Source organism: Asterias amurensis, chromosome 1 (genome assembly GCF_032118995.1).
Source record: "Asterias amurensis chromosome 1, ASM3211899v1".
Lineage (NCBI taxonomy): Eukaryota > Metazoa > Echinodermata > Asteroidea > Forcipulatida > Asteriidae > Asterias > Asterias amurensis.
In genome coordinates this window covers 18,589,210-18,614,929 of record NC_092648.1, presented here as the reverse complement: position 1 = coordinate 18,614,929, position 25,720 = coordinate 18,589,210, and the positions used below count along the sequence as shown (strand labels likewise).

At 37.4% G+C, this 25,720-nt stretch overlaps 3 protein-coding genes across 4 annotated transcripts in view; 2 read left to right on the top strand and 1 right to left on the bottom strand.

Annotated features, from left to right (window-relative positions):
• LOC139948696 (fasciculation and elongation protein zeta-2-like) overlaps positions 1-9,460 on the top strand; it is a 56,497-nt gene extending 47,037 nt beyond the window's left edge. The window contains exons 8-9 of one of the 2 annotated variants that reach the window (XM_071946965.1): positions 1,758-1,862; positions 2,142-9,460. In XM_071946965.1, coding sequence (XP_071803066.1) covers positions 1,758-1,819 — 62 coding nt within the window. In that variant the 3' untranslated portion in view covers positions 1,820-1,862; positions 2,142-9,460. The remainder of the gene's footprint in view (positions 1-1,757; positions 1,863-2,141) is intronic. The other variant, XM_071946957.1, reaches the window with a different exon arrangement.
• A 919-nt stretch (positions 9,461-10,379) lies between these two features.
• Positions 10,380-13,848, bottom strand: LOC139948692 (uncharacterized). Its single transcript, XM_071946942.1, has 2 exons — positions 13,224-13,848; positions 10,380-12,730 (listed from the first exon to the last, which is right to left on the bottom strand). Exons 1-2 carry the CDS (start codon positions 13,706-13,708, stop codon positions 12,682-12,684), a joined length of 534 nt encoding a protein of 177 aa, XP_071803043.1. The 5' UTR covers positions 13,709-13,848; the 3' UTR covers positions 10,380-12,681.
• A 2,821-nt stretch (positions 13,849-16,669) lies between these two features.
• The window catches only part of LOC139948670 (uncharacterized), a 33,528-nt gene continuing 24,477 nt past the window's right edge, over positions 16,670-25,720 (top strand). Inside the window, exon 1 of the mRNA XM_071946914.1 lies at positions 16,670-17,002. The gene's annotated coding sequence lies outside the window, so the exon portion shown is untranslated. The remainder of the gene's footprint in view (positions 17,003-25,720) is intronic.

The window sequence follows — 25,720 nt, the reverse complement described above, 5'->3', positions numbered from 1 at the left end:
TAGCCAACCAGAATACAGAACCAGTAGGAGTATTTCCTGCAAGTCATGTGCGTGCAATGTGTTGACTCTAGCTTGCTCACTGTGGCGCAAAACCAGTAGGACTTGTAACGTTTGCTAGTGACCGGGTCCGGCTTTCGTTTGTTTTTTTGTTGTTGATTTTTAACTCTGCGATACCAATGAATATATGAAGATGACAAATACTTTTCTAAACTGGCTGATATTTACAATGTTAAGCCATGCAAACCCACTTAAATGTGATTTCCTACTAAATACCTGCAAGAAATCCCCAACAAATTTGATAACTCATATTTTTTATTTCGGCAAAAAACATCTTTAAGGAATGTGTTAACCTGATATAAAGAGCAAACCAGTTTAAGTTTCATCTTCAATCAATGCTTCTTTGGGGGAAAATCAGGTTCATTGATTTGAGGGGGGCATTACATGTGTGTACATGTATTTATGCATTATAACGTGAAAGTTGAAAGTGGATGGAACAACATTGTGGGGGGGGGTCTGAAGGGAACAGTTACACAAAACATCTACTTTTCAAGACATGGAAAAGTAATTTATAAATTGTGACAACATCTTTTAAAAAGTGTGAATTGTTCTTGAATTCAAATGTGATGTGTTCAGTTTTGTTTTCTTTATTTATGTTGGGCTTTGCTGGGGGTTTTTAAGTGGGGGAGATACATGTAACTGCTTCGTCAAAATTGTGCAATATGCCTCCAAGTCAGCGACCAGCAACTTGGTTTGACGGAAGCATGATTGATTCGTCTCTTGCGTCAGAGAGTGTGTCCCTAGCAGAGATGTTCCGTTTTTTTGCCCTGTGGCTGAAATAAAGCCAGTAAGCAATGCGCGCTAACTTGCCCATAATTGCAAATTGCATTCTAGGGACAAAAGCTCTTCCCGTTACAGAGCACGCAGCACATTCAACTCTCTCTCTGATGCAGCATCGCAAAGAAGCAAAGGGAGATCATTTGATCATGTGCTTAAAAAGACTCTCCCGAGTCCAAGTTCACAGACTTGGATGGTGAGGGCGTAGAATTTTGAAGACGTAGATCTTCATGCATATTTGTTTTGTATGCAGAGCCATGGGGAAACGTATTAATAACAAACAGCACTGAGCGTCTCCCATCGCCCTTTTCGGGAGAGTCTGTATTTAAATGTTTTCTGAAAGTAATCTTTGTTTGTTTCCTCTAAAAAAAAAAAAACACTTAAATCTCTGGTTACTCTATGGCCTTTTGAACATTTGTAACTCAGTAGGTTAATCCAGTATGGACTAATGGGAATGTTTCAGATTGGTTTACTAGGCACAATCTGCGTCTGTGATGTAAGATGCCAGACCTGACACTGATAACTCACTAGTTATGTGAAATTGGTCGCAGCATTGAGCTAGTTCGAGTGAGCACATAGTCGACCCGTGATTAACTACTGACCCTGAGCAACGTACATACGCAGTGACGCACTCACTCGAACGACTCGTTTGGAAGTCTAGTCAACGCTCCGCCTTTTCACTATAGTGTCACTGGTTCCCCTCTGTGCTTTACACATGTTAGAATGGAACATGCTATTGGGACCAGGGAAGAAACCATGGGCTCGAGGCTGGTTCCAAATGGTCGACCACAGTAGTCAACCAATGGTCGACCAGCCTGGGTTCGAGTCAAAATGGTCAAACACTCGAACTTGCTCATTGACGTTGCTGGCTTTTTGTACTTGGTGATTTTGAGCGCTTTCTTGATACATGTATTTCTTTGTAGTTCACATAAAGGATGTTGACAGTCAACAGGGAACTTTTGATTTGAACTATCATTCAACTTGATGGATAGTATAAGTGCCAAACTTGCTGTTTATGTCATGTTTGTGTGAGTGTCTTCTTTCTGCTGTTTGTTTACAAATGTATTTTAACCTGTCATTGTTTTTTTAATGAGCAGTATTTGAAATAATCATGTAAAGTGCCTTGAAATTAGTTGTTGATGAAATGCGCTATATAAGAATGAAATATTATTGTTATGATTAAAATGTGTATGTAGAATCAGGTGGTGAGACATTTGAATATATTATGAATACCTTTTTTTGTTCTTTACAAATTTCTAAATAAGTGTTACGTTTACATCTTTTAATAATTTGCTCTTCTTACACAGTTTTGTTCAAACCGGAGAAGGATGGAGATATTCCATTGCCGTTGCCCATGGAGATGCAGGTCAGGTAAAAGATCAGAGGTGACTGGCCCAAGGTCATATAACCAACTCATCATCATCATCTTGCCCATTTTACTGAATAGGCCCCGCCCCTAGGGCGGGAAGGAAATCTTGACTGTAGTAGGTAAGACGCCGAATGGCTGCACGTTTCGTTTTTCTTCAGCAGCAAAAATGGTCATACGATTTTGTTTGTTTTCCGAGTCACGCTGCGATTCATCAGCCACCGTTATGCAACGAGGGCGCCCTTTTCACTCCGAATGATAAACAAGTCCGTAGTGTATTAACTGTGTAGAGAAAGTGGTGTAGCATTTTGTAGTAAAACATTGTACTGTGTTGGTATAACACTCCCTATGCAGGGTTCTTTAGAGTTTAGGATCTAGATGTCATCTCTATTCATATTTATAAAAAACTTAAAAACAAGTATGGCGAACTTATAAACAAGTACGCTTTCATTTACTGTTGCTCTTTTTGTAAAAATTAATATATATTAAGTGGACCTTACTGGACATTTTTTGATCGTTTTTTAAGAATCGTTGCGAGAGTGCGTACTCTCAATCCGGTGTATTCATTTTCAGCTGAAACGAAAAACGAATGCCAGTGATTGGATAAACACAAGAGAAAATTTTACGTTTACTTTTTGTATTTTTAAACCTTATGTTGACTTGAATTTTATATATGTTATGTAAATTTGTGTATTATAAAACAAATTGAATTATTAATAAGATGCCCAAAGATTTATCCTCATTGAAAAAAAGTTATATTGTTAACGGACTATTGAAGTGAGTATTATACACTTTTTAAGCCACTATTATTTTTTGTTGACTAAGTGATTTAATGAAAAAGAGAATGTGGACATGAAAATAATGGAGATCCAGTTTTTGTATTACCCACCGGATATTTAGGCCGTTTTCAAAACCATGGCTTGGGCTTGAGCTCAGGCTTGGCGTTTTTCTTGGGTTTGGGCTTGGCCTTATTTCTTGGGCTTAAGCTTAAGTCAGGCCAAGCTTGAGCCGTGATTTAAAAAATGGCCGCATAGTCTCTTCTTAGCTGTCATATGGACCAAAACATTTCAGCCATCAGCCTTTCATGAATGGTTTTGTTGTGTTTGATTTAAGAGTTGATTTTGATTTTTTATGATTTTTGTTTTTTTATTCACGGTTTAGATAAAGTTTTCGTTTTCAGACAAGACATAAACTTAAGGTAGTGGTCTAAATCATTGAACTTGTGATAAACTACAAAAAGCTTATCACTGGCTTTCCACCAAGCATTTTACCTCTGAATCTATAATCATTCAGTTGTACATGGGTACCTTGGGAGGGGAGGGCAACATTGCTGCAAACAGAGATTAACAACGGATACATGTACTTAATGGATCGTTTCAAAATGTGAGCCCCCTGTACTCCTAGTTCTGTGTCAAGGCCGCCTTAATAAAACAACAACATCTGACATCTACCTAAGAATACAATGAAGACAATTCTCTTTAAATTTTGTGGGTCAGGGCACGGTGTACGAGGAGGAGAGAGCTGTGACGCAATCGCTCAACTCTTCCCTACAGAGATAGGTCAATCACATAGAAACATAACTTAACCTCATTGTTACCACAATTTTATCTAAATTTTACCACCGATTCTGTTTGCTCACAATTCTTTTGCTTCAGTGTGAATAGCCTCATTGCAGCGGATTGATTGAAAGCCAAAAGTCATATCTCAACAATTCCTTTTCAGAACCATTACGGCCATTTCTGATGTCGTGCAATCATAATTCTAAAACACAAATGTCAAAATCCGCATCTGTTTTTTACTATATCCCACCGCAATTAATGAAAAAGGACAAGGACGAATAGTTATAAAGGGCCAAGAAGCTTGGCTTTGAAACGACAGCATTATTAACCATGATTTTACTCTTAAAATACAAACCAAACTACATAAACATCAATTTCTTGTTAGTTTGTTGATACAGTAAACGCTTCAGCCCTAAGCAGTTTTTACACTACTTGGCGAGCGCACTGTCCCCAAAGAGAGAAACCAATTTAAAAAATAGCCTAAAACTACAACTTATTTCGACTCGATAATTATTCCTGCCATTATTTCTCATCGCTTACCCAGTAGATACACTTATCCGTGAAATTATTATCCGAAGGGGCTAAAATTTCATCCAGGTTTTTTTTTTTTTTTTTAAGAGAGATCGCTCTCAACATTTTAGTATTCAAAGTCCATCCTGTTAACGGAGGTCAAGACTTTTTTCGGTAGATAGGATAAATGTTGATGTCCACATTCTCTTTTCATGTAAACCTTTTGCCTTATTCATGTATGCACCATGTTGGATCAGGGGATCAAATTCAGATTCTCAAAATGCATAAATCAAAGTTGTTCTTCACATTGGATTGTTTTTACGACAAATTTCAAAATGACCTTTATCTTTTGAGGTACAATCTATCTTTATTAAGCATGGTTCATGCGAATGCGAAGCGAATTTGATGGCAAAACGCTGCAATCGAAGTAAATGTTTTGCTAGAGTTGAGCACGTATTAACCTTAGCAATTTGTGATTTTCTCAAACTTGTTTCGCATTCACATAAAGCATAAACCAAGCTAATTTCACATGCTTGTTACTACTGTATCTACTTACAGTTTTTAAGGGAAGAGTGCTATACGATCCAACAAAATTGTTAAATGAATAAGGCATGACATCATTTGCCATGTATGTATTAAAGAAGAATTACAACAAAAAGTAAGTACTGCAATATTATTGTGTACATGATGTTTTCTTGTAGTGTGTAATGTAGGTTGAAGATTTCATGGGCTTCATTGTGGCATTTGCCTGACATCAACTTTTCCAGTGTAATCTTCTCAAACAATGTGGCAGTTACTTTTTACACAAATCAGGTTGTATGGTAAACATGGGTGTGATCCCTAGCTACAAGCCCTGGCTATAAGGCAGTTAACAGTATGGCTTCTGACACAAATTGCAACATGAATCAATTCCTGCATAAAATATACAAAACTATGCCTGAAAATGCCTGCAAGGAAATTCCAAAGTGTTCAAGTTCACTTTCGACTAGCGATGAGAAAGACATATGAAATGTATACAGCAGGCGCATGATACTTGGCCCTTTGAAAAAAAGTAGGACAATTTAATTGAAGTATGTGAGTATAAAAGGCTGACCTACAAGTATGGTATATGGCGCAGGCTTGTATAGACTTTTCAGGAGATTTAATAACAATTTTGTGATTTTTCTGAGGCCATAAAACAAAATCAGACTACAGTTGGACGAATATCTTGCCGGAAACAGATACTTCAGAAGAAAAAAATGATGTCACTGCAATCAAAGCTTCACAACTGGGAATACACAGTTTCTTTTCTATGTCCCAAACACTCCAAACTGACAACATTGGTCAGAACTTTTCTTTTGATCCGCATTCCGCTCAAACTTAGCAGTGCCATGGGTTACTTAAATTTTTTAAAATTTGTTTCGATAAGATGCTCATTCCCAACGCATTCATATCCACTCTCATGTTTAAGCCGAAGGCTTGTTAAAGATTCCATGGTTGCATCACCAGGAAAAAATGTTGCAATGAAAAATGTGTCAACTATTTTTTCGCTTGTGGACAATATGTGGGGAAACATGATCTTGTGTAAATTGTAACTGTCACTGTGACTTGCTGTACATTTATTGCAGCTTTCCTGAATAACAAAAAAAAAGTGCAATTTCTAGACTCATCTTAAAGTAGATTATTGATGTGTATTGGTAGCTTCAGATTAATGTATTGGACAAAACAAATAAATAAATTATAATATCAACCTTTGCAGAGTTGATGGTAATCCACTTTTTTAAAGAACAATTTAATATTATTGTAGCGCATTACTGTGATTGTTAACCAGAATTACGCTTCCTTGTCTCAAGTTGGGCAAAGGACACAAACTTTCAAACAGAATCATGTTTTCTCTGTGGGTCCCTGAAAGAATCATGTCGGAGAGGAGGGGGGGAAGGAAAAAGCTTTTGTACAGTTCTCGGGAAAACACTTAAAAATTGACCGGTGCTGTACTGTAAGTGTGAAACTATGATATTAAAAATATTGTCAAGGTGAAACCATTATAAAATATGTAAACCTCATTTATTAGCCTTAAATAATAATAATGATAATAATAATAAACAATATTTGGATATAATAGTTCTGATCATTTTATTTGCCCACTCAATGATTTGAAAGAATCCTAAGAGTCATTATTTTTTATATATATGTGTGCAGGTGCTTTGCATGTACTCAGTTTATTTTAGTTCATTTTTTTTTCTCCACACTGTTCAGTTGAAGCATTTTTAACTGTCTGTTCAAAGTTTTTTATATTTCAGTATGTACTGTATGTAGAAGAGCCAAATCATGGTGTTTTTAAACGTTGACAACATCAATGGTAGATGTATGTGTAGCCACTAGAATTAAATTTAGATTAGAATCATAAATCATCAAGAATCAAGGGTATTCTATAGGACAGACATCAAATGTGATTTGTTTCCCTGGATCAAACTTAAAGAGGCACGTTGTTTGCCTTAGATCGGACGAGTTGGTCAATGAAAAGCATTTGAAACCATTTGTTATGAAATCGATGTGGTTAGAAAGATGTTTTAAAAGTAGAATATAATGATCCACTCAAAGATGCCTCGAAATTGAGTGGTTTTCCTTTTGCTTTGCGAACTAACGCAATCGTCCATTTTGTGGAGTCAAAAACTTGACCCAACAAAGTGGCTTACCATCTTAGTTCACAGCGGATCTCGAAAACCATGCAATTGCAAGGCATATTTATGTGTATCATTATATTCTACTTTTAAAACATCTTTCTAACCACATGGATTTTATAACAATCAATTTCAAACACTTTAAATGGACCAACGTGTCCCTTTAACAAACTGATAATCAAAAAGTTTTTTTTTACAGTGTAGGCACTTAGCCTAAAACCCTTAATGATATAATGTTGTAAACACATCTAAATAGTTAACCATCCTACTATCGTGTAAAATCTTAATGGTCTTGTTAAAAGGCACTTTGTCAGCCTGCAATATGACTTGTGATAAAGATGCTTGGCCCGATTTTTACAGAAAAAAATTTTCTTAAAAACTTTTTCTCTGGACAAATTATATGATATGTGTGCTATTTTAGAACTTAAGTATACCCCTAGCACTATAGTGTTACAAGCTCGAACAGCATGAGGTTAAAGAGAAACCTATCATTGGACGATAGTTGTCCGAGATGCTTTCTTGCACCATGTCCCTTGTTTGACCTCCGTAATGGCTGTCTTTGCAAGGGGTCAGTCGTGGATGCAATGGATTGCACTGGTTGGCTGAAGACTGCTGCAGCTTTCCAATGGGAGACTTTTGGACGGTCCTTTTTCACAGTTCTGGGCATACTCAGACCTACGTGCGTGATACTGAGCATAAGCGCGCACGCTCAGAGCTTCAAAAAAGGACTGATATGTCTCCTACCGCCAGCGTCTCAAAAGTCTCTCATAGGAAGTCACAGTTTTAAGTTTGTGCACAAGCTTGGTGGTGTTTTTGCTGGCCTTGTGTTCAGAAAAATCACTTGCATGTAAATGGTGTCTATAGACAAATGTAGAAAGAATCCAAGAACAATTGACGTCTTATTCCGAAGTTGGAACAAACTGAGTTCTATTCCTACCGAACCAATTATAAATCACATGTATTTATTTGTACTCATGATTTAATACTGCAATTTTTTTTCCAAAATAATAAATAGAACTCGATATGAATGTTTAAAAAAATCCTGCTTTTTGGTTATTAGTAACACAAGAAAATTGTATTGTCCAGAGTGTACGTTTCCTGCATAGTGTTAGGAATGGTGCTCCATGCATTTCCATTAAGATACTTTTTAGGTAATCATTCAAAAGCGTCCATTTTTTTAACATTCTTTAAATTAAACCTTGATTATTATTTTTTCTTCTTTCCCCTAAAGAAACACTGAGGCACTTTTGCAGACTTTTTGTACTCAATAATGGCAGTGCCCCAGGCATATAATGTGAAAGATATTTGCTGTTTTTTGACCTTAGAAACAAAGAATTGTTAAGAATTACTTAGGTCTAAGACAGTCTCTTGTGGTAGTAGCTGCACTGTTTACATGTGCACTATGTGTAGATACTGTTGTATAATGTGTATGTAATAGAAAGGGTTGGGTTTTTGTGCATGGCCAGACCTGGACAGCCATTTTTGAACATGCTTTCTAGTTATTGAAAGGCAACCTTTTTTTCTTTTTTTCTTGTGGTTGCGACATAATTGGGAAAAAGTTTTAGTTTTGAGGACACTGAACCTCCATACATTTTCAGTAAGTTGGATGAACCTTGTACTGTTGCAGACATGTTAAGTCAAGTGTTAAGTCCAACTTATTGTAACCAAACTGAGACTGGATGAAATAATAGTCTGGTGCCATGCGCAATGAATGTTAGCATCCATTACTGTTATTGGAAACAGGGAACACGACCAAGATGGTGACAGCGTGATAAAGGTCTATAATCATTTTCTTTGATATCTGTTTGACAAACCACTTGCAGCAGAACAATACTCATTTTGGATAGCTCAATTATATAGTATCAAAAACAAATTCTTGTCACAGATTTCTAAAGACAAATTAAAAAGTCCATAGTGAAAAGCATTTGGGAATTCAACAGAGGCCAGTTTAAGGCCCTGCCCACTAGAATAATATTATGGTAAACAAGGTAGAAAAACCACCTTGAAGATGCATGGGTTAGGACACAAGACTGCCTGTGGTAGACTCAAGTTTAGCTGTGTACCACTTTCTCAAAATTCACCAGAGGCCAGTTCTAAAGCCCTGCTCACTGGCCAGATAATGTAATGGTAGAAAACAAGGCAGAAAACCTAGATGTTTTACGTTCAAATCAGAGGATGCAAGATGACCCTGTGGTCAACTCATGTTTAGCTTTGTACACACTCGGACTGCATACTAGAGCTAGGGAGCGAATCGGCTCATTTTGTTAACTTTCATGAAGATAAAAAGAAATTGAAAACAATGTCTAAGGAGCACTGCAACTAATAATCTGAGGGAATATTTGTTGGTCATTAGAAGTTGGAGGAGACAACTGATTGAAAACAAATAAGTCTCTGTTCTGAGGAGGGATTTTTATGTTATGTATAATAAAATATTGATCATGGTTTGTGTAATATATCAAGAGGGTTTAACAGCTGTGACGTGCAAGTAGCTATGTGCTTAATGTGACAGAAGTGAATGTATTAAATGTTGAGAGAATCCTATTATGCAGTCGCTTGTCAGAAATGTTTCTTCAGAATTGCCTTTGACACAAAGTAGTATCTTGTCTTGCAGACCAAGACGATTTACAGACTAGACAATTTACGGACTAGACAATTTACGGACTAGACAATTTATAGACTAGACAATTTAGATGTAGACAATTCATATTCACGCTAAGCCCAGCCCCGTATCAAGTGATGTTGGCCTAAATATGTACGTGCCATAAACAGAAAGTAGGATGAATGTCACAAACTGTCTGAAACTGTCAAATTTGTAATTTGTAGGCGCATAAACCATGGAGACCTCTATGCGAAAAACAAGTAGCTGTGACTACCAACTGTAGAGGGCACTGTTTAGGCTAGTGATGTCAGTTAACCGTATTCACAATTGATATGGAAGTGAGGCTACACCTTCTGTAGCTTACTAGTCTTGATTTTGGTTAAAACCAAAATTAATATTCTTTATCCCCGATGCAAATTTAACATATCTTATCGTCTTTATTTTGTTAATGTAGTTGTCAATATCGCAACATAAATTACTGGAGAAGAGATCAAACAGACATCTGGATCAATTAGCCTTGTTTTGATCTGCCTTGCATTTGCGAGGCAGCTATGCCAAATTCATCAAGATGCTACTTTTGATCCAGATTCATAGACTTTCCCAATCCCTCTGAGACAGTTAATGTTGTGTCCTCTACCGGCAACTAATACAGAAAATAATCAATAGTAACAAAAAACTCCTTGCATTGAAAAGTGATGATGTATTTGGGAATAGAAGAGAATTGACATTTGAAAAACAGAAGAATATCCTGGCTTTGGTAAAGGAAGAATCTTTGCTTACAGTAAGCAGAGTCATGAAATTGTTCTCAGTTGTGTTGTAATGATGAGCCGGACACAAAGTTACTTGTTTACTGCATGCAAATTTATTTTTAAATAAATTTGTTCTCAAACTATTTACACATAATTGAATCACACACTATGAAAAGCACACATTAATTTTGTTCTGATCATACACAATGATCATTAACAACTACGCTGTAGGTTATCATGTTAGTTCATAAAAAGGCAAGTATACAAATAATTTTTGATCAAAGAATTTTCAAAAGAGGATGCGAGTCATAGTGAAAAATAGGATGTCTGAATTGCTCATTGCTCAATGAACAAGAAAAAGGTTCACAGTTCTATCCAAAACTTTCTTACTGAAGTCGATAAAGATTTAAGCCCACCAATGACTCCTCTACTAATAATGGTTTGTCTTTTCTTATAACTCTGTGGTTTTATGCATTGTTCAAGTGCTGTTACTCATTCTTCTATTGGATAAATTTTATTTCAAACACTTGATTATGTTGATTTGTATCATGCTACATCCAATTTGTTACTACAACAATTGTTAAGGTTTAAACAAAAACCAAAATATTAATAGTCAAGTCAAACTTGTATTTATGATACCCTTTCTTTTTTGTATTGGACATAATAAAAAATATGAACAATAGTTTATTCAGCTGTCAAAAATACTCGTACACTATTTAAAATAGTATGCACTCTTCCCAACCCTGTGTAACACTAAAACAATTCCAAAATCGAAAACAATGAGTAACAACAAAGTGTTACATAACATGATTAAATAAAATTCACATTCACCAAAATAATATTCTTTATATTGTGACCTGACCATTTAGTTTATGTGAAGACTAATACGCAGTCTTTATTTAATTACAACTGTGTATAGACGAAATTATAACACAAAAAGCATGGGATATTACATCGGTGGTTGTAATCCAAATGTCAAGGCTTTAAAGTGTTTAAATGCTACTATCCATGCCTGTAACTACAAGGAAGTCGTGGCATCTGCTGCACTGACCTTGGCCTCGGTGCCCCTCCAACAACTTAAAATCACATGTGAAGTACACTATGCAAAATTAAAATAACCCTGCCCTCTCAAAGATGAAATTCCAGTCATGTGCTACATTTGCATATTACGTACAAAGGACCCTTCCCATGAAATATGCTAATTACATTCACGCATGCGTACAGACCCTGTTGGTTGGCAAACGCCATATAGTTGGGCACTAAGCAGATGCGCAATCGCGTCTGCGTCATGCACCATTAGCCGTGTAAAAAAACAGCGCGATGTTCCCTCATTTTGCCAACTAAAACGTTAGTGCGCACGCGCTATGTACAATTTACATATTTCATGGGAAGGGTCTATTCTTCAGGAGACATAGAGAAACTTATCTCACCAATTTGACTTGGCAAGCTCATGTTCAAGTCAATAACCGGAAATGGTGTATGAAAAAAGAATTTCATAACGTTTAACTAATAAAGTTTGTGTACAGAAGTCTTTTACTACTAAATTGAGCACACAATGGTTTACAGAAGTGGTGGACAGTTGGGGTAATTATCACATGGTTTGTTTTGATCAACTAGAGGGAAAAAGTCCAGACAGACAGTAAATCTCATTGATATATCATCATTGTGGGTTGGGCTTACAGTCAACTTTTTCCTCCAGTTAGTAGAGGGCGCTGTTCACAATCCATAACACTTCTAAAATTATTTGACTTCTTGTTTTTTTCTTCTAAATAGTAACGGAAACCTCAAATCGTATACATCCTGCACTCTGTATGAACATTTGGAACTTTTTTATAAAAATAATTATGTATTATGTCTGCAAGTCTTGTGCATTCAAATGTTTGGACCAGTTAAAAGGCCTGATTTTGTTTCCTTTACACCATAAAGCAAAAATTAGAACTAATGTTACCAATTGTTGGTTAAGCTAGACTTGCACAGTCTATTGCCATCATACATTATGGCAAGTAAACATTATTAAGAGTAAACTCACAAACTATTAAGAAAATACCTAGGTTAATACTGAGGTGACCATTAGTATTGCCTAAGCCCAATTTCATAAAGCAAGTACGCACAAACACTTGCTAAGCACAGAAAACTTTTGTTTTAAGCAATTCCAGGTAACCAGCCAACATACCATGTTTATTTTCTTCCTCCATGATTCACTACTGTTGCTGACTGGTACCCCACTCATTTCTTGCAAGCAGAATTTTCTGCTAAACAGCTTTATGAATTTGGGCCCTGGCTTCTTCTAGCACTTTTTGGCGAAGTTCTGAGCTCAAACAAACATGTAAACTTAAGTCAAAAATGTAAAAAATTATAAATTAAACATCTCAGTCAGTGAAAGTCGGATGAACTTGTAATGTAGTTAATGAAGCTTGAAGAGACGATTTGTCAGGTGCATGTCATCTGTGTATCTGTGAAGAGAAAAGTGAATATTGATAAATCATTACTTGCAAGACCTTTATTTTGAAATATCAAGCGCAAACTACAGAATCCCAACTACTTTGAAGATCATCAATCAAGTCATTTACAATATTTTTATTGAACAAAACTTTTTTAAAGTCTATGCCGTATGGACGTTTCAAAACAGTCCCATCATAATCACGATCTAGGAAAACATTGAATGACAAAATAATGAGTCTGAAAAAGCTAAGCAAGGCCTAGCCCCACTTGGGTGGCAAACTCTCTGAATCCTTGGCCCCCACTTGTGTGGCCAAGATTTGAAGAGTTTGTCACAGCACGTGGGGCAAGCCTAACCAAGGCCAAGCAAGCAAGGGCATCACTGAAAATGTCAGGGCTAGGAAAGTTTTATACTCCCCTTTACTTTATTTAGGCTTTACTATGTATTAGTATTACTCATCATTACTGGAGTCGACTGTATCATCTTAACAATATTCACGCATGTACCTTGTCATTGGGCTGTTGATATGTGGATGTCTTGTCTGTTTTCGTTTGACCATGATGGGAGGCAGTGCGGATCCTGTTCCCCAGTTAGGCGGTCCAAACGTGATTGGTCGCCCCTTGGACGGCAACAGTTGGCGAAGCGTTGACCATTCCTCACACCGAGTGCTTGGTGCTGTCACACAAATACCAGATTCCTCATTCGCTCTTGAAATGTCTCTCAAAGAAGACTCGCCCAGTGGAACCCAGTGTGGTTCTGCACCGGGTAAGGCCTTGGGTGCCATGAGTTTGTGTCTTGGTACCGGGGCTGTGCTGCGGAGATCGGTCGGGATGTACCGCTTGTTCACCCACACAGTGTCGGCGCTGTAGCCGCGGATGTCGGTATCGTTTTGCTCCTCGCGGGGCTTCAAAACTTGGTTGTCATACTTGTCCAGATAATCCGGGTAGAGCCACTTGTGTGACCCAAAGATTCCCATACACTGGGCTGTCATGTTGCTAGAAGTTATTTAATATGAATCCACAAAAAGTGTTTCTTTCACCCAAATCAAACTTTGAACTTTTAACAGGAAGAGCACGATAGGCCCTACCGGAACTTTGTAAACATTGCAGACGACACAACGCTGGTGGGGTTGTCATGACCACACTGCAAATGGTACCCTGCCACAGAGCATTGTCTAATCACGAGTAGTGGTTACCAGTGTCACATTAATTAATTATTGCGCCCTCTGTTGGTTTTGTATAGTGGCTCAATTCCATTGATCTCCAAGCAACTTCTAGATCCTTAATGCCGGTGTCAGATGCAATTGTGTCCGCCATGCAATACTGTCCGCTCCGGACACTTTTGCATATGCAATCGTGTCCGGGGCTATGCAAGAACCGTCGCGTCAGATGGGCATGTACATGACTGTACATGTATGTGCGTGCGTAAGCGAGCGTGCGTGCACTGAACCTACACTTATGCAGCATGAATATTCACGTATTATGATTGCAGCGAATAATACCCAACGGCCGAACATTTCCCGTGTCATTCATGGCATTCACTTTTTTTTAGCTTGTAAAAAATGGCGAACGTGTTCCGTCAACCGCACCAAGGGCAAGGGCGGTTTTGCACGGGGGCGGACACAATCCAAATGTGTCCGGGCGGACACAATTGCATTCTGCAGATTATGCAGAACCGTCCGGCGACATTATTGCATCCGGACAGTATTGCATAGAGGACATAATTGCATGCGACACCGGCGCAGCTAATTGTGTTTTCATCCTCATGGTGTATTATACCTTCGACATAAAAGACAATTGCAGTGTAAGGAGTGTCTGTTTTGAGGAAAGATTTTAAAGTCTTATCCAGTTGTTGAGTGTCATAAGAAGAAAAAAAACACGTCATAAAACAAGTTGATTTTGTCTATACACCAAAAAAAATAGTATTCCAACCATGCATTACCGTAAATAAATAGTTGAGTCTTGCAAAATAGTTTGCATCTTTAGGAGAACAAAAAACCGTAAGCAAAAACAACCGTGGTCGGCTGGGTGTATTGTGTGTAGGCCTGTGATGCTAAGTCAAGAATAATACTCATAGATGATGCTTTATTAACAAAGTTATTAGACACAGTCACATCTGACAGTATTTTTGGCATTTTACGTCACTTTCCGCCGAATGTGTTACAAATAATATTTGTAACACATTCGGCGGAAAGTGACGTAAAATGCCCGCTTGTTGTTGTTCCCATCAAATGAGTCCCGAGTTAGCACAATCCTACCCAATTGTTAGTACAGCAAAACTATATCAAAGATGAGACAACCACTCTTTCAATTTTTATTCGAACTGACTTTCTCATTGAAATCAGAATACGGTGACAACAATCTTGAGATTGCCAGTGATGGAGATGGTAGGCAAAACAGTGTGTGAGTGTGAGGTGGACAGGAAGATGGCTACTATAATGCTCTTCCCTTTCGTGAGAACCGTGCTATTATTATTCAATGCTACAGAAAGGGCCGAACTATTTTCTCCCATCCTCAGTTTTGATTACATGTTGACGGGAGAAATCAGGATGGCAATGTCATGATCATGATCAAGCGTGTTTGTCAGCAGTTTGGGTTGATGGGAACACATGATTTTCTGTTTTCCCAACCAACCCAACGAAAACAAAACGGAAAATGATACCATCAATGGCCACACCCACGCAGTTTTTATGATGAAACGTGACATGGGGTCGATTTCTAAAAACATAATGCAAGTCCTAAGTTTTAGGACGAGTTAGGACGAGAACTCGTCATAACTAGAGATAATATGAGTCTTAACTCGCAGTGCTCGGTCCATGAGTTGAGCATGGAGGAAAAACAAAGTGATGTCACATAATCATTAAGTAAAGATAGTTCGTAGTGTTCTAAAAACAGACATCGAACCCACTAACCCAGCATCAGATGCCTAAATTTACCCACGGAGACACTTACTTTTGGCGAATGGAAATTGGAAAGGGGTTTTTAAACATAATTATTATGCTCTTAATTTTCAGGTTTTCACAAGCAAGGCTCAATATTATAGAGCTGTTTGCGCTAGGCATACAACATTTTAAATAAATTACACGTGGTAATTATTTTGTAGCCACTTTGTGCACGGCAGGGTCCAATTTCATAGCTGCTTTTTATATAAGCATAAAAAATCAAGTGTACTAAGCACAGCAATATTGGGCTTACGCAATTGAGGTTATCAGCCAAAATAACATGTAACGTGTACAATTTGTGTTTCCTGCTCATTTCCGCTTAGCAGGGACTGTTACGCAAAATTGTCTGCTTAAGCAGCTCTTTTACTTAGCTCCAGGGCCCAAAGAACGACCGCCCCTCCCATCCCACACACCCGACGCGACCCGACCCGACCCCACCCGACCCCAACTCCTAATTTCACCCTTTGAGGTCTCGTGAACTTTGGCCCGGTAATAAAACAAGTATTTTCTCCGCTGGAACCCTTTTTCATTTTCAAGCAACATTTTGATGATGCCTAATAATAATGAACTTCAAGTCTCCCTTTGTTGCAAAAAGTTTGTTTTGTTACACACCATCCTATGAAAATTAGTATTAGCTAGGTACAAGGCCAAGTTCCGAATCCAGGCCAGCTGCAATTAGGAATTAATAAAGAGAGTCTGCACCTAGACCGTATTCGGACGTCACTTCATACATGTACGACGTCAAGAAGCATAGTTTGTAGTAATGGTTCAAGACGCTTGTGTTGTTTATTATCTTGCTCCTCCTGTGGTTAGATTACTCCCATAGCAGTCTATGGTGAGAGCGCGCCCTCCTGTGGCGATGGATCACGGGGAGATGTTAATAGCAGGAGAGTCTTGAAATAAGACTATAACATATGCAGAAAACACTGTGTGGGTACATCAGTGTGTGTGCACCGTACACATCATGTACTATTAAATATGCACTGGCTGCTGCATGCTGTGTTGGTGGTACGGGGTGTGTGTGTGTGTGTGTGAGATAGCCGGTGCTAGTTGTTTCGCAAATAAACCAGTCACAGTTAGTTGTTTTCATGATGCTTGATAATGTGCGACCGACAGGTCGGATCTCCCGCGGGATCAGAAGAAAACCATTTATTAGGTCGCCTTTATCAAGTCATTGGATCGATTCAACTGACGACAAAAGACACAAAGAAGTAATTAGTTAAGAACATCTTGAGGTTTGCCTGTTTTATCCGAAAGACAACCCACCAAATCTTCCAGTCAGATGTTTGAACTCGGAGTGAAGGACTGAAAATCAACTTGCAGTACGGATCGTCAACAACCAAGGTGAGACGAGTCACGTAGATTATGATAGAGTCAATTTAAATCGGCCTATTGAGTTGTGTGTGATATTTGTTGATATTTATCTTTAACGAACTTACATAACGTCCGAAATACTACTGCGTTTAACCCCATGGATGCTTAAAAAGGGTGTGATTTTCTGAAGATTTTTACTTTGATTTGTTGAAAGCTGGCAAGGAAGGTTGAAGGTGCCTTCACAAACACTAAACACAAAATTGGCCAACCCACAACAACAACATCCTACAAGAAAGCAATTGGTTACGTATGAGATTTAGACAGAATATCATTCTATATCAAAATTGGGAATTACAGATAGGGACCATTAGGACCAACTGTGATAAGTTTGAAAAATAACCTTCCATCAGATCAAGAAAATACTTTTTATTTTGTACTCTGAACTTGTAAGTTTATTTCCTTGTACTGCATCACTGGTCTGCACATACATGTAACACAACACAACTTCAGATAATTTTAATTCTTTGAAGTGCATGATATGTATTCATTGTACGCTAACCAAGCCTTGAACTTCATTCTGGAAGGGCAAACAATTTTCTTTTGTAAAGGGCACTCTCATGTAGGATTCTATGTAGCCCTATATAGGACTCTTTCTCTGTACACAGGAACAGAGTCCTAAATATTGAGGCCCATTTCTGGGGCGAAAAAATTTCACAGCTTCATAACTTAAATCTTACCTGCAAGAAAGCACCAATTTCAACAGATTCACATTCCATGGCAGCATATGTTTTTCTGCGGTGGGTTTTGATCGTAAGTTATTCTTCACAAATCCGTCAATTTAATGAAATAATGCAGCTCCCAACGTTAAGGAATTCCTATTTTTGTTTGTACTCCTCTCACAGTCTGCCGTGTGTACGCAAGACGCACGCACGACGCGCACATTTTGAATTGTGTTGCGTGTTAAAGCTGTGCAGTCAAGATACGGTGACCGAGAATTCATGCGTCTAAACTTGCATCATGCGTCTTGCACGCGAATGTATACGCGTACGCACGACAACAGACAACACTGAGAAAACGATCGAAACGGAAATTTTTTAACATTGGAGCTGCATTATTTCACGAAAATGACAGATTTGTGAGGAATATATGAGGACCAAAACCCACCGCAGAAAAATGTATGCCGCCATAAAATGTGAATCTGTTGAAACTAGTGGTTTCTTGCAGGTAAGATTTGAGTTATGAAGCTGTGAAAATTTTCCGCCCCAGAAATGTACCCTGATGTCCAGGACGTCACTGTAGTATAAAACGAAAGTGTAAGGCCGCCAGGGCTAGATTCTATGTAGAATGAGTGCTAAATTTTGATTTGTGCATTATTGTATTTAATAATAACACTACAGCAGCAGGCGTAAATCAACTCAGGTAATTTGCTGTAGGATATTGAAGCCTAGTCTGGTGAGTGGTAGACTAACTGCAGGTCGGTGTAACTGTAAAAGTAGCAGACATTATAAATAGTTTGACAATAATTATATACTGTTTATTGTTAACTGTGAGAACTCAGTATCAAGTCTCCATGAGAAAAAAGAGAAAACAACCTGTATCCTCTCACCACTTTTTCATTCATTATGAAACAAATTAGAATCTAATTTACTTAAATGAGATATAATATTTTTGGTAAAAATGGGTTACAAAAGTTGTGGCAGGATACGGAAATTTGTCAAAACAAAAGTTACATTACATTCTATCTGCAAATTGGTTTGAGCAATCGAACCAAGTAACAGAGTAAATTTATAGAGAAGTTTGAACCAAATGTGCAGGCTGAGAATTGATTGTAGTTTTTATGAAATGTTGATTATACCTGGGCATTTTTCCCCAGCCAATATGTGGTCATATTTTGTGGCAATTTGTGCCATAAAGATCAGGGAAAACTAAAAGCATTGGCCCTAACTACTGGTAAAAGCCTAAGCCACGAGTCATACTTGACATTTTAACATTTAAGCATGCTGCTCAGTGTCAATCATCCATACTCAAATATAGCCGTAAAAATGTGACATAAATGTGAGGTAAATGTGACATAAAGTCTTTTGTCACCTTCACATTAAACACTGAAGTAAAAAAATACCCAACAGTATAGGCCCTAGATGGCTGAATTTCATTATGAACAAGTTCAAACTTGCTTTTAAATGTATTCCTTTGATATACGTCACCGATATACGTCAATCTTTTAGACGTTTAGTTTTATTCAAGTTAAAAGAAGTTAAACTTACCCTTGTTTGCATTTAGATTGAAATCTAGCTCTCAGACTGATCGGACCATTTGTTAGAAGTAGAATCTCTTATTTGTCATTTATGTTTTATTGAAAAGTAGGTTTATTTATAAAATTTACTTAAAACAAAGCTGTTTTAAGAAAATATTGTCTATATCAAATTTCTTTGCTAAGCAAAAAATGAATCGGCACCTGTCCCCAAACATTATGGAATGTTGTCTAATCCTGTAATCTTGCTAGTAACCTAGCTAAGCAAGATGTTCCTGTGCTCAGCAGGGTTTGTGTTTAGAGACTTAATATGAAATTGGACCCAGGTTTTCTAATTATAAGGACGAAACAAAATTTATTAGATTCAGTTTGAAAGCTCACGGATTTTTAAGTTTAATACAAATGTTTCTTATGAAATACCATCTCAGTCAAGCATTTGAAGATTTCCCAAATTATAACTTGCTTTTTATTCAATCTGCAATTGAAATTAGCTGATTTAAATTTTGTTGTAAACCATTGACCTCTTGCTCCAATGCTACGGGTAGTTTTACTGTCTGCCGTGCTTGCAATTTTGGGATTCAAATTGCATGTCAAAATTATGGTAAGCAGGTAAACGCCACATCGCTTAAAACTAAAACGGCGCAATTAAATGAATAACACTGGGACACTGACTCACAAAATGGCAAACCAAGATTAACAGTAACATGTTGGGTCAGTATTAAATATGAAGGTGTTCACAGGTTGGTTGTAATAGTCAGTGTGTTTTATAGAAATCTAGATTGTGAAAATAAATGTAAGACATTAGGCATATGACAGATTTCTCCTGAAAACGAGTATGCTGTTCGAATCGTCAAGACCAAACCGGCTCTTTTCAGAGCCAACGCTCCCTCAACAGAAAAGTATTACATGGTTGGTTGTACGGGCAAGTTTACCAGTATCTATAGTTTTTTTTACTTAAAAAACCCCCCACTGGTACATTAAAGGAACATGTTGCCTTGGATTGGACGAGTTGGTCAAAACAAAAGCGTTTGTAACCGTTTGTATATAATGCATATGGTTGGAAAGATGTTTTAAAAGTAGAATACAATGGTCCACACAAGTTTGCCTCGAAATTGCGTGGTTGTCCTTAGAACTACTCTGCGAACTAACACGGTCGGCCATTTATGGGAGTCAAAATTTTGACCCCCATAAATAGCCGACGTGTTAGTCGACGAGGTAAAAGAAATCCATGCAATTTCGAGGCATGTTTGTGTGGATCATTGTATTCTACTTTTACAACCTCTTTCTACCCATATGCATTTTATAAAAAACGGTTACAAACGCTTTTCAAAGACCAACTCGACCAATCCAAGGCAACGTGTTCCTTTAATGTATACTTAAATGTTCTTTCAACTGTTGCTCTATATAGCAGTGGTGGTGAAACTAAAGGTGTTCATGTAGTTGTTGTTGATCACTGCGCTCATGATCTGTGACTTAAGGAATTTCAAACATTTAACTAACAATAGCAGTGATGTAACATTTAGGTGAGCTGCATTCTGCTGTACAAAGGGCAAACAGTTGTTATTTCTTCACCTGAGTGTGACCGCAGAAGCTTTAGTGAAGTCAAAAAGACCATCCCTAGGGTCTAGCTAGCTACCCACTGAAGTGAAGTATGGTATCCAGTAGCAACCAGGTGTGTTAAGATTGAGGCACTGCTAGGGAACACTCAATTATGAAAACGTGGAAAAAATTATAGTTCATTTTTGGGGGTGTCTTCTTAATTGTCATGCTTTTACTCAGAGCCAGTGCTCAGAGCTGCTCTCTGCCAACACTCCCTGATTCTGCAGAAAGTTCCCTGAAAGTAAATCCATCTTTCCATGTTCTGATAACACATTTGGAAATCTCCCTGATTATTTAAGTCATTTCCTAAAGATCTCACAATTGTACTACTAAACTTCCCTTACTGCAATTGGAAGACGCAATTTTTTTCAGCTCTGCCTCACTGATTGATTTTTTTTGTCTGATACATTCTTCAAACTAAAAGAATACACCAAAAATACGTCAAATAGGTATTAGTATTAAGGAAAATCTCTTGGATAGAGGAACAAAGAACACCTGGTCAAGTCAGCAAGTTCATGTCTATCAACTTGATAAGCTTTGACTGCTTATTGCCCATCTGTCAAGTTGTTGAAATCAGTTCATTTTATCAGTTTGTGTCAAATGAAGTGCTGAATCTTAGACAGCATTATGTATGAAGTTGTTTTTTGTGGTATTTTTGTAGCAGAATTTCATATTTGAATCAATAAATACAAGGAAACTTTGAAAGAGTTATTGAATATAAAACAACACTTCTTTAAATTGAATTTTAAAGATTTTAATTTTGGCGTCAGAGACGGCTTTATTCACAAATTGACGACTTTCATTGTACTGAAATTGTGTTGCATACATTCATCAGCATTCGTCCATCCAGGGTCACTGGTATACTTGTGGACAAGTCAATAAAATGTTTGTTGCAGTGATAGCATACTGGCTCTCTCACATTCACCCTCGAAAGACTGCTGCTCTGCATGAGACTAACTGCTCTCATGAGAACAGCAGTCCCGCGAGAACATTGCCAGAGTCGCGAGATTTGCTGAGAGAGTTTAAATGCTTTATGGCAAAAAAAAATGTAACGATTCGTCCACAAGTGTAGGGTTACTGTTAGATTGTCAGTGTCTTGAATACTATACCATACTACCCTAAAACCAGGCATGATATTCTTCCTACTTTAAAGTCTTATTTCCAATTTGTTTTGCCCTCAGAAAAATGGTGATTAATTAGCCTGAAAAATAATATGTATTAAACATATTAAACATATATGTATTAAACACTATTTAAACAAGTATTGTTCAGGCCTAGTGCTCCAAAAATATTGTCCCACTTTTTTTCCAAGGACCAAATAACATGCCTGTAAAACCCTGGTACTTACTGGGCTGTATTGTACCAGCCTCCAACTCTCTATTAGAAGTGAGTTGATCTTCACATCTGTGCTGGACAGGGTATTAAGCATTGAACTCTGTATGACTTGATGGACTGACTAGTCTTGTATGTAGGTTGTTAATGAGTTTACCAGAATCGTTTCTGTTTACCAGAACTGATCAAGTGCTTTATAAATTATCTGAATTAGAATGAACGTTGAGGTTTCTAACTGCATTCCTTATGCATATTTTGGTCTTCTTTTTTGGTACAACTGTAATTAATAGGTCGTTCACAGCACTTACAATGTTCAATTTTTTTTCAGACAGAATTTGCACTGGGCTTGCATCAAACATTTTCACATGAAAATTTGATTTGCATTGTGTACCTTGTAGGCTATACCTCTGATTACTGCATAAAGAAAACTACTCAAAATTGAATTACAGGCTTGAGTCCCTGTTTCAACTTGTTTCACAATATTTCATAGACAAATTTGCGGCAGGTCTGTACATGCCTGTAAAGTAGTTCAGCTTCTGAACTAGATAATTATTGCTGATAGTTCAAAATGCTCAAACACTTAGATATTACTTTGAATTGCCAGGCACTTGGTGTGTGTATAATTTTATTCAAACAAATAAATTGACTGGCCCACTGCCATGGCGGAGTAAAGTCCATACGTTCGAGTTTGCCCTGTTACTGTATTTGATTTAATGAAACACACATGTATTGTACACGTATGCTTTATGGGCCGTGTGTCCCTGTGTCATCTGATATTGCAGTTGTGACGTCTTTGATGTCGTTAGTAAATTACTGCCTTGAGTTGACATTTAAACTCTGACGCCAGCCACCACCATACATTAAATCCTTATTTGCATGCCGTAAAATATGTAACTTCATGGTTTATACATTTATGGGTGGTTTTTTAGAGGCAATTGAAAAAAACTAGAATATTAATTTGATTTTGACTTATGTAGAGTGCAGCTGAATAGCTGACCAATTGTTTAAAGAATAGCAACAAATAGCAAGATGATTTTGATATTTTAAAATTTTGTTTCTCTCAATGGTTTGAGTAAGGCCAACAGGAAATTTAACTTTTAGATCAATCTAATCAAACCAAATCAATCAATCAATCAAGTCAAGTGATTTTAATCTTGATAGATACACATGGTGTTGAGTTTAAAATTAATTGGCAACAGTAGTTTCTGCACCATTTTTCTTTTAGTGATAAGTTGATCATAATATACATTAATTTTTTACTTGTGTCTTTTGCAAAAAAAAAAAAATCACAATAGCACTTACAAGAGTCCCTTTTCCCATTCTGAAAACTGTGTGGCTGTGGGGTCTTTATTTCTCGTTTTACAACAAATTTTCTGAAGGGATTTAAACTGGTTGCTTGTGACGGGTCAACGCTTGAAAGAGTTAATATAAAAGTCCCCAGGGCAGAATGTTTACTTTGCCTTGTTAAGGGAAGTGAGGCAAAAATGCTGGCTGGTCATTGCTTGCAAATAAGATATTAAGAACAAACAAGTTCAGCTTGAGTAGATACATACCCTGCCAAATTAGTTTTGTTTTTGTATGAAATATTCTTTAAAAATGTTCCAGACACTTATGTTCCATGAAATGGGGCTGCTTGAACAGTCTGCTTAATTGTATTTTTAGAGCTGCTGATAAAAATATTGCTTTCCAAAAATGGGTAAAATAGGTATTTCACATTTGGTTTTGATCGATTAGCTGTGCTCAACACAGGGAGACTTGGTGAATGTTCAAAACCCTGTTCACACTAGAGCCAATTCCCAGAACTCCAGGAGCTCCCTGGGATTTCGAACGTCACCTCCTTTCCTTGAGAAAATGAGTTCTCAGTTAGGGCACCCTTTGGTTATCTTGCTTTTAAGGCTGTGTCCGAAACACTCGACTTCTGCAACAGCTATGGCTATTCTTCAACAACAGAGACACACTGTAGTCGAAGTCGCCTAACCCTACCCTAAGCAGGGGTAGCCATTTCCCAGTAAATGACATTTCCCAGGAGTTTTCCAGGGTTAGCAATTCAACAGGTGCAAAAGTCAGCCAAATTTTTGTGGTAATTTCCTGGAGAAATACTTTGTGTAAAAGGGGCTTCAAGGTAGGGTCATGTTTGTTTTCTTTTTCAAGGTAATGCTGATTTAAATGTACAATTATCAAGAAAGATACAATTAAAATCAGTTGTGAAAGTTCCAGCTGAATACAATGTCTACTTGCTGTGAAAACAGCAGCAAACTGTCAAAATTTTTTACAAATGATCGTCAAATGAATTTATATTTAGTGAGGTGACAGCAGTTACCAAACACATCTCTGGTAAACGCAACTTATCTCACCAGCCCGCATAAATCTTGGAAACGGTTTATGCATGAATCGTTTCTCAGATTCAAATGTTTGTGTCATTTCTAACAATGGGACATTTCAGATGAAATAGTTTCACTGGATGCTTGTACCAAAGTAAAACTCTACCTTTAAGTTGGCAAGTGTTTCTATAATTGTAACTAGTGGGACTTGTTATTTTGTCCTTTCATGGTCTGCTTGCCTTTTCACCAAGTCAATATTTCATATTATAAACGCGGTATTTCAATCAAATAACGCCGAATCAAACTAGTATTGAGAGTTTGCATCCTTTCTAGATCACTGGCCCCAAGTCGAGTGACTTGAGCAATGAGCAGAGGCCAGTAAATCATACAGTAATAAAGCACGGTTCATACTTTTCGCAAAAGTGTATGCGAAATGAATTTTTGATGAAGCAAAGAATCAGTACGCTCTGTTTTCCCAATTGTGACGCAAGATGCATGGTATATTAACAGGACTTAATGGAACAAGTACAACTTTTTACACTAAGTGAGCATTCTGGAAATGGAAATTATATGAGTGAAGATTTATTTTGTCCCCAGATTTTTTTTCAAGTCAAAATCTGTTCAACAAGTGTTATATTTGAAGAAAACAGCTTGACTGGTCTTAACAATATTGATTATGGTCTTATGAAAGTTTAAAAAGCATAAAAATGAAAAGCTCCACAGGTATACTACCTACTCGAGTGAGATTCGAACCCATGTCCCCCACCATTCATGTCTTACCTGTACCACTAGACCACCAAGCCTGATTGGTGACAAGAGGCCTAGGTTCTTGCAGTTCACAGCGGGTTGCGTAATACTTTCTTAATTTTAAACAGAGTTCAAGAAGCGAGTGTTGTTGTCCTCCAGTGTAATGACAGAGTTACTCAGCACCTTAGCACCATCATTATTTGTATCAAAATAAAGGAAGTCATCCAGACGGAATAATTATGATGGATCTTGTAGTAGGGTGAGGATCGCTACACCACCTTAGCTCTAATATCATGGCTTAGGAAGTGGGAAACAAGTATAGAAAAACTTTCAATGATTTTAAATAGCGCCGTCCGCTATAGCTACAAATGTAGGAGCCAATTGTGCTAAAAATAACTTTAAAGTTCAGGCAGATTTCATACACACAATTGTAATGGCAGATGGTTTTTGATGCTATTAGGGAACTGTGCTAATTATTGACATGTAAAATAACAGGTG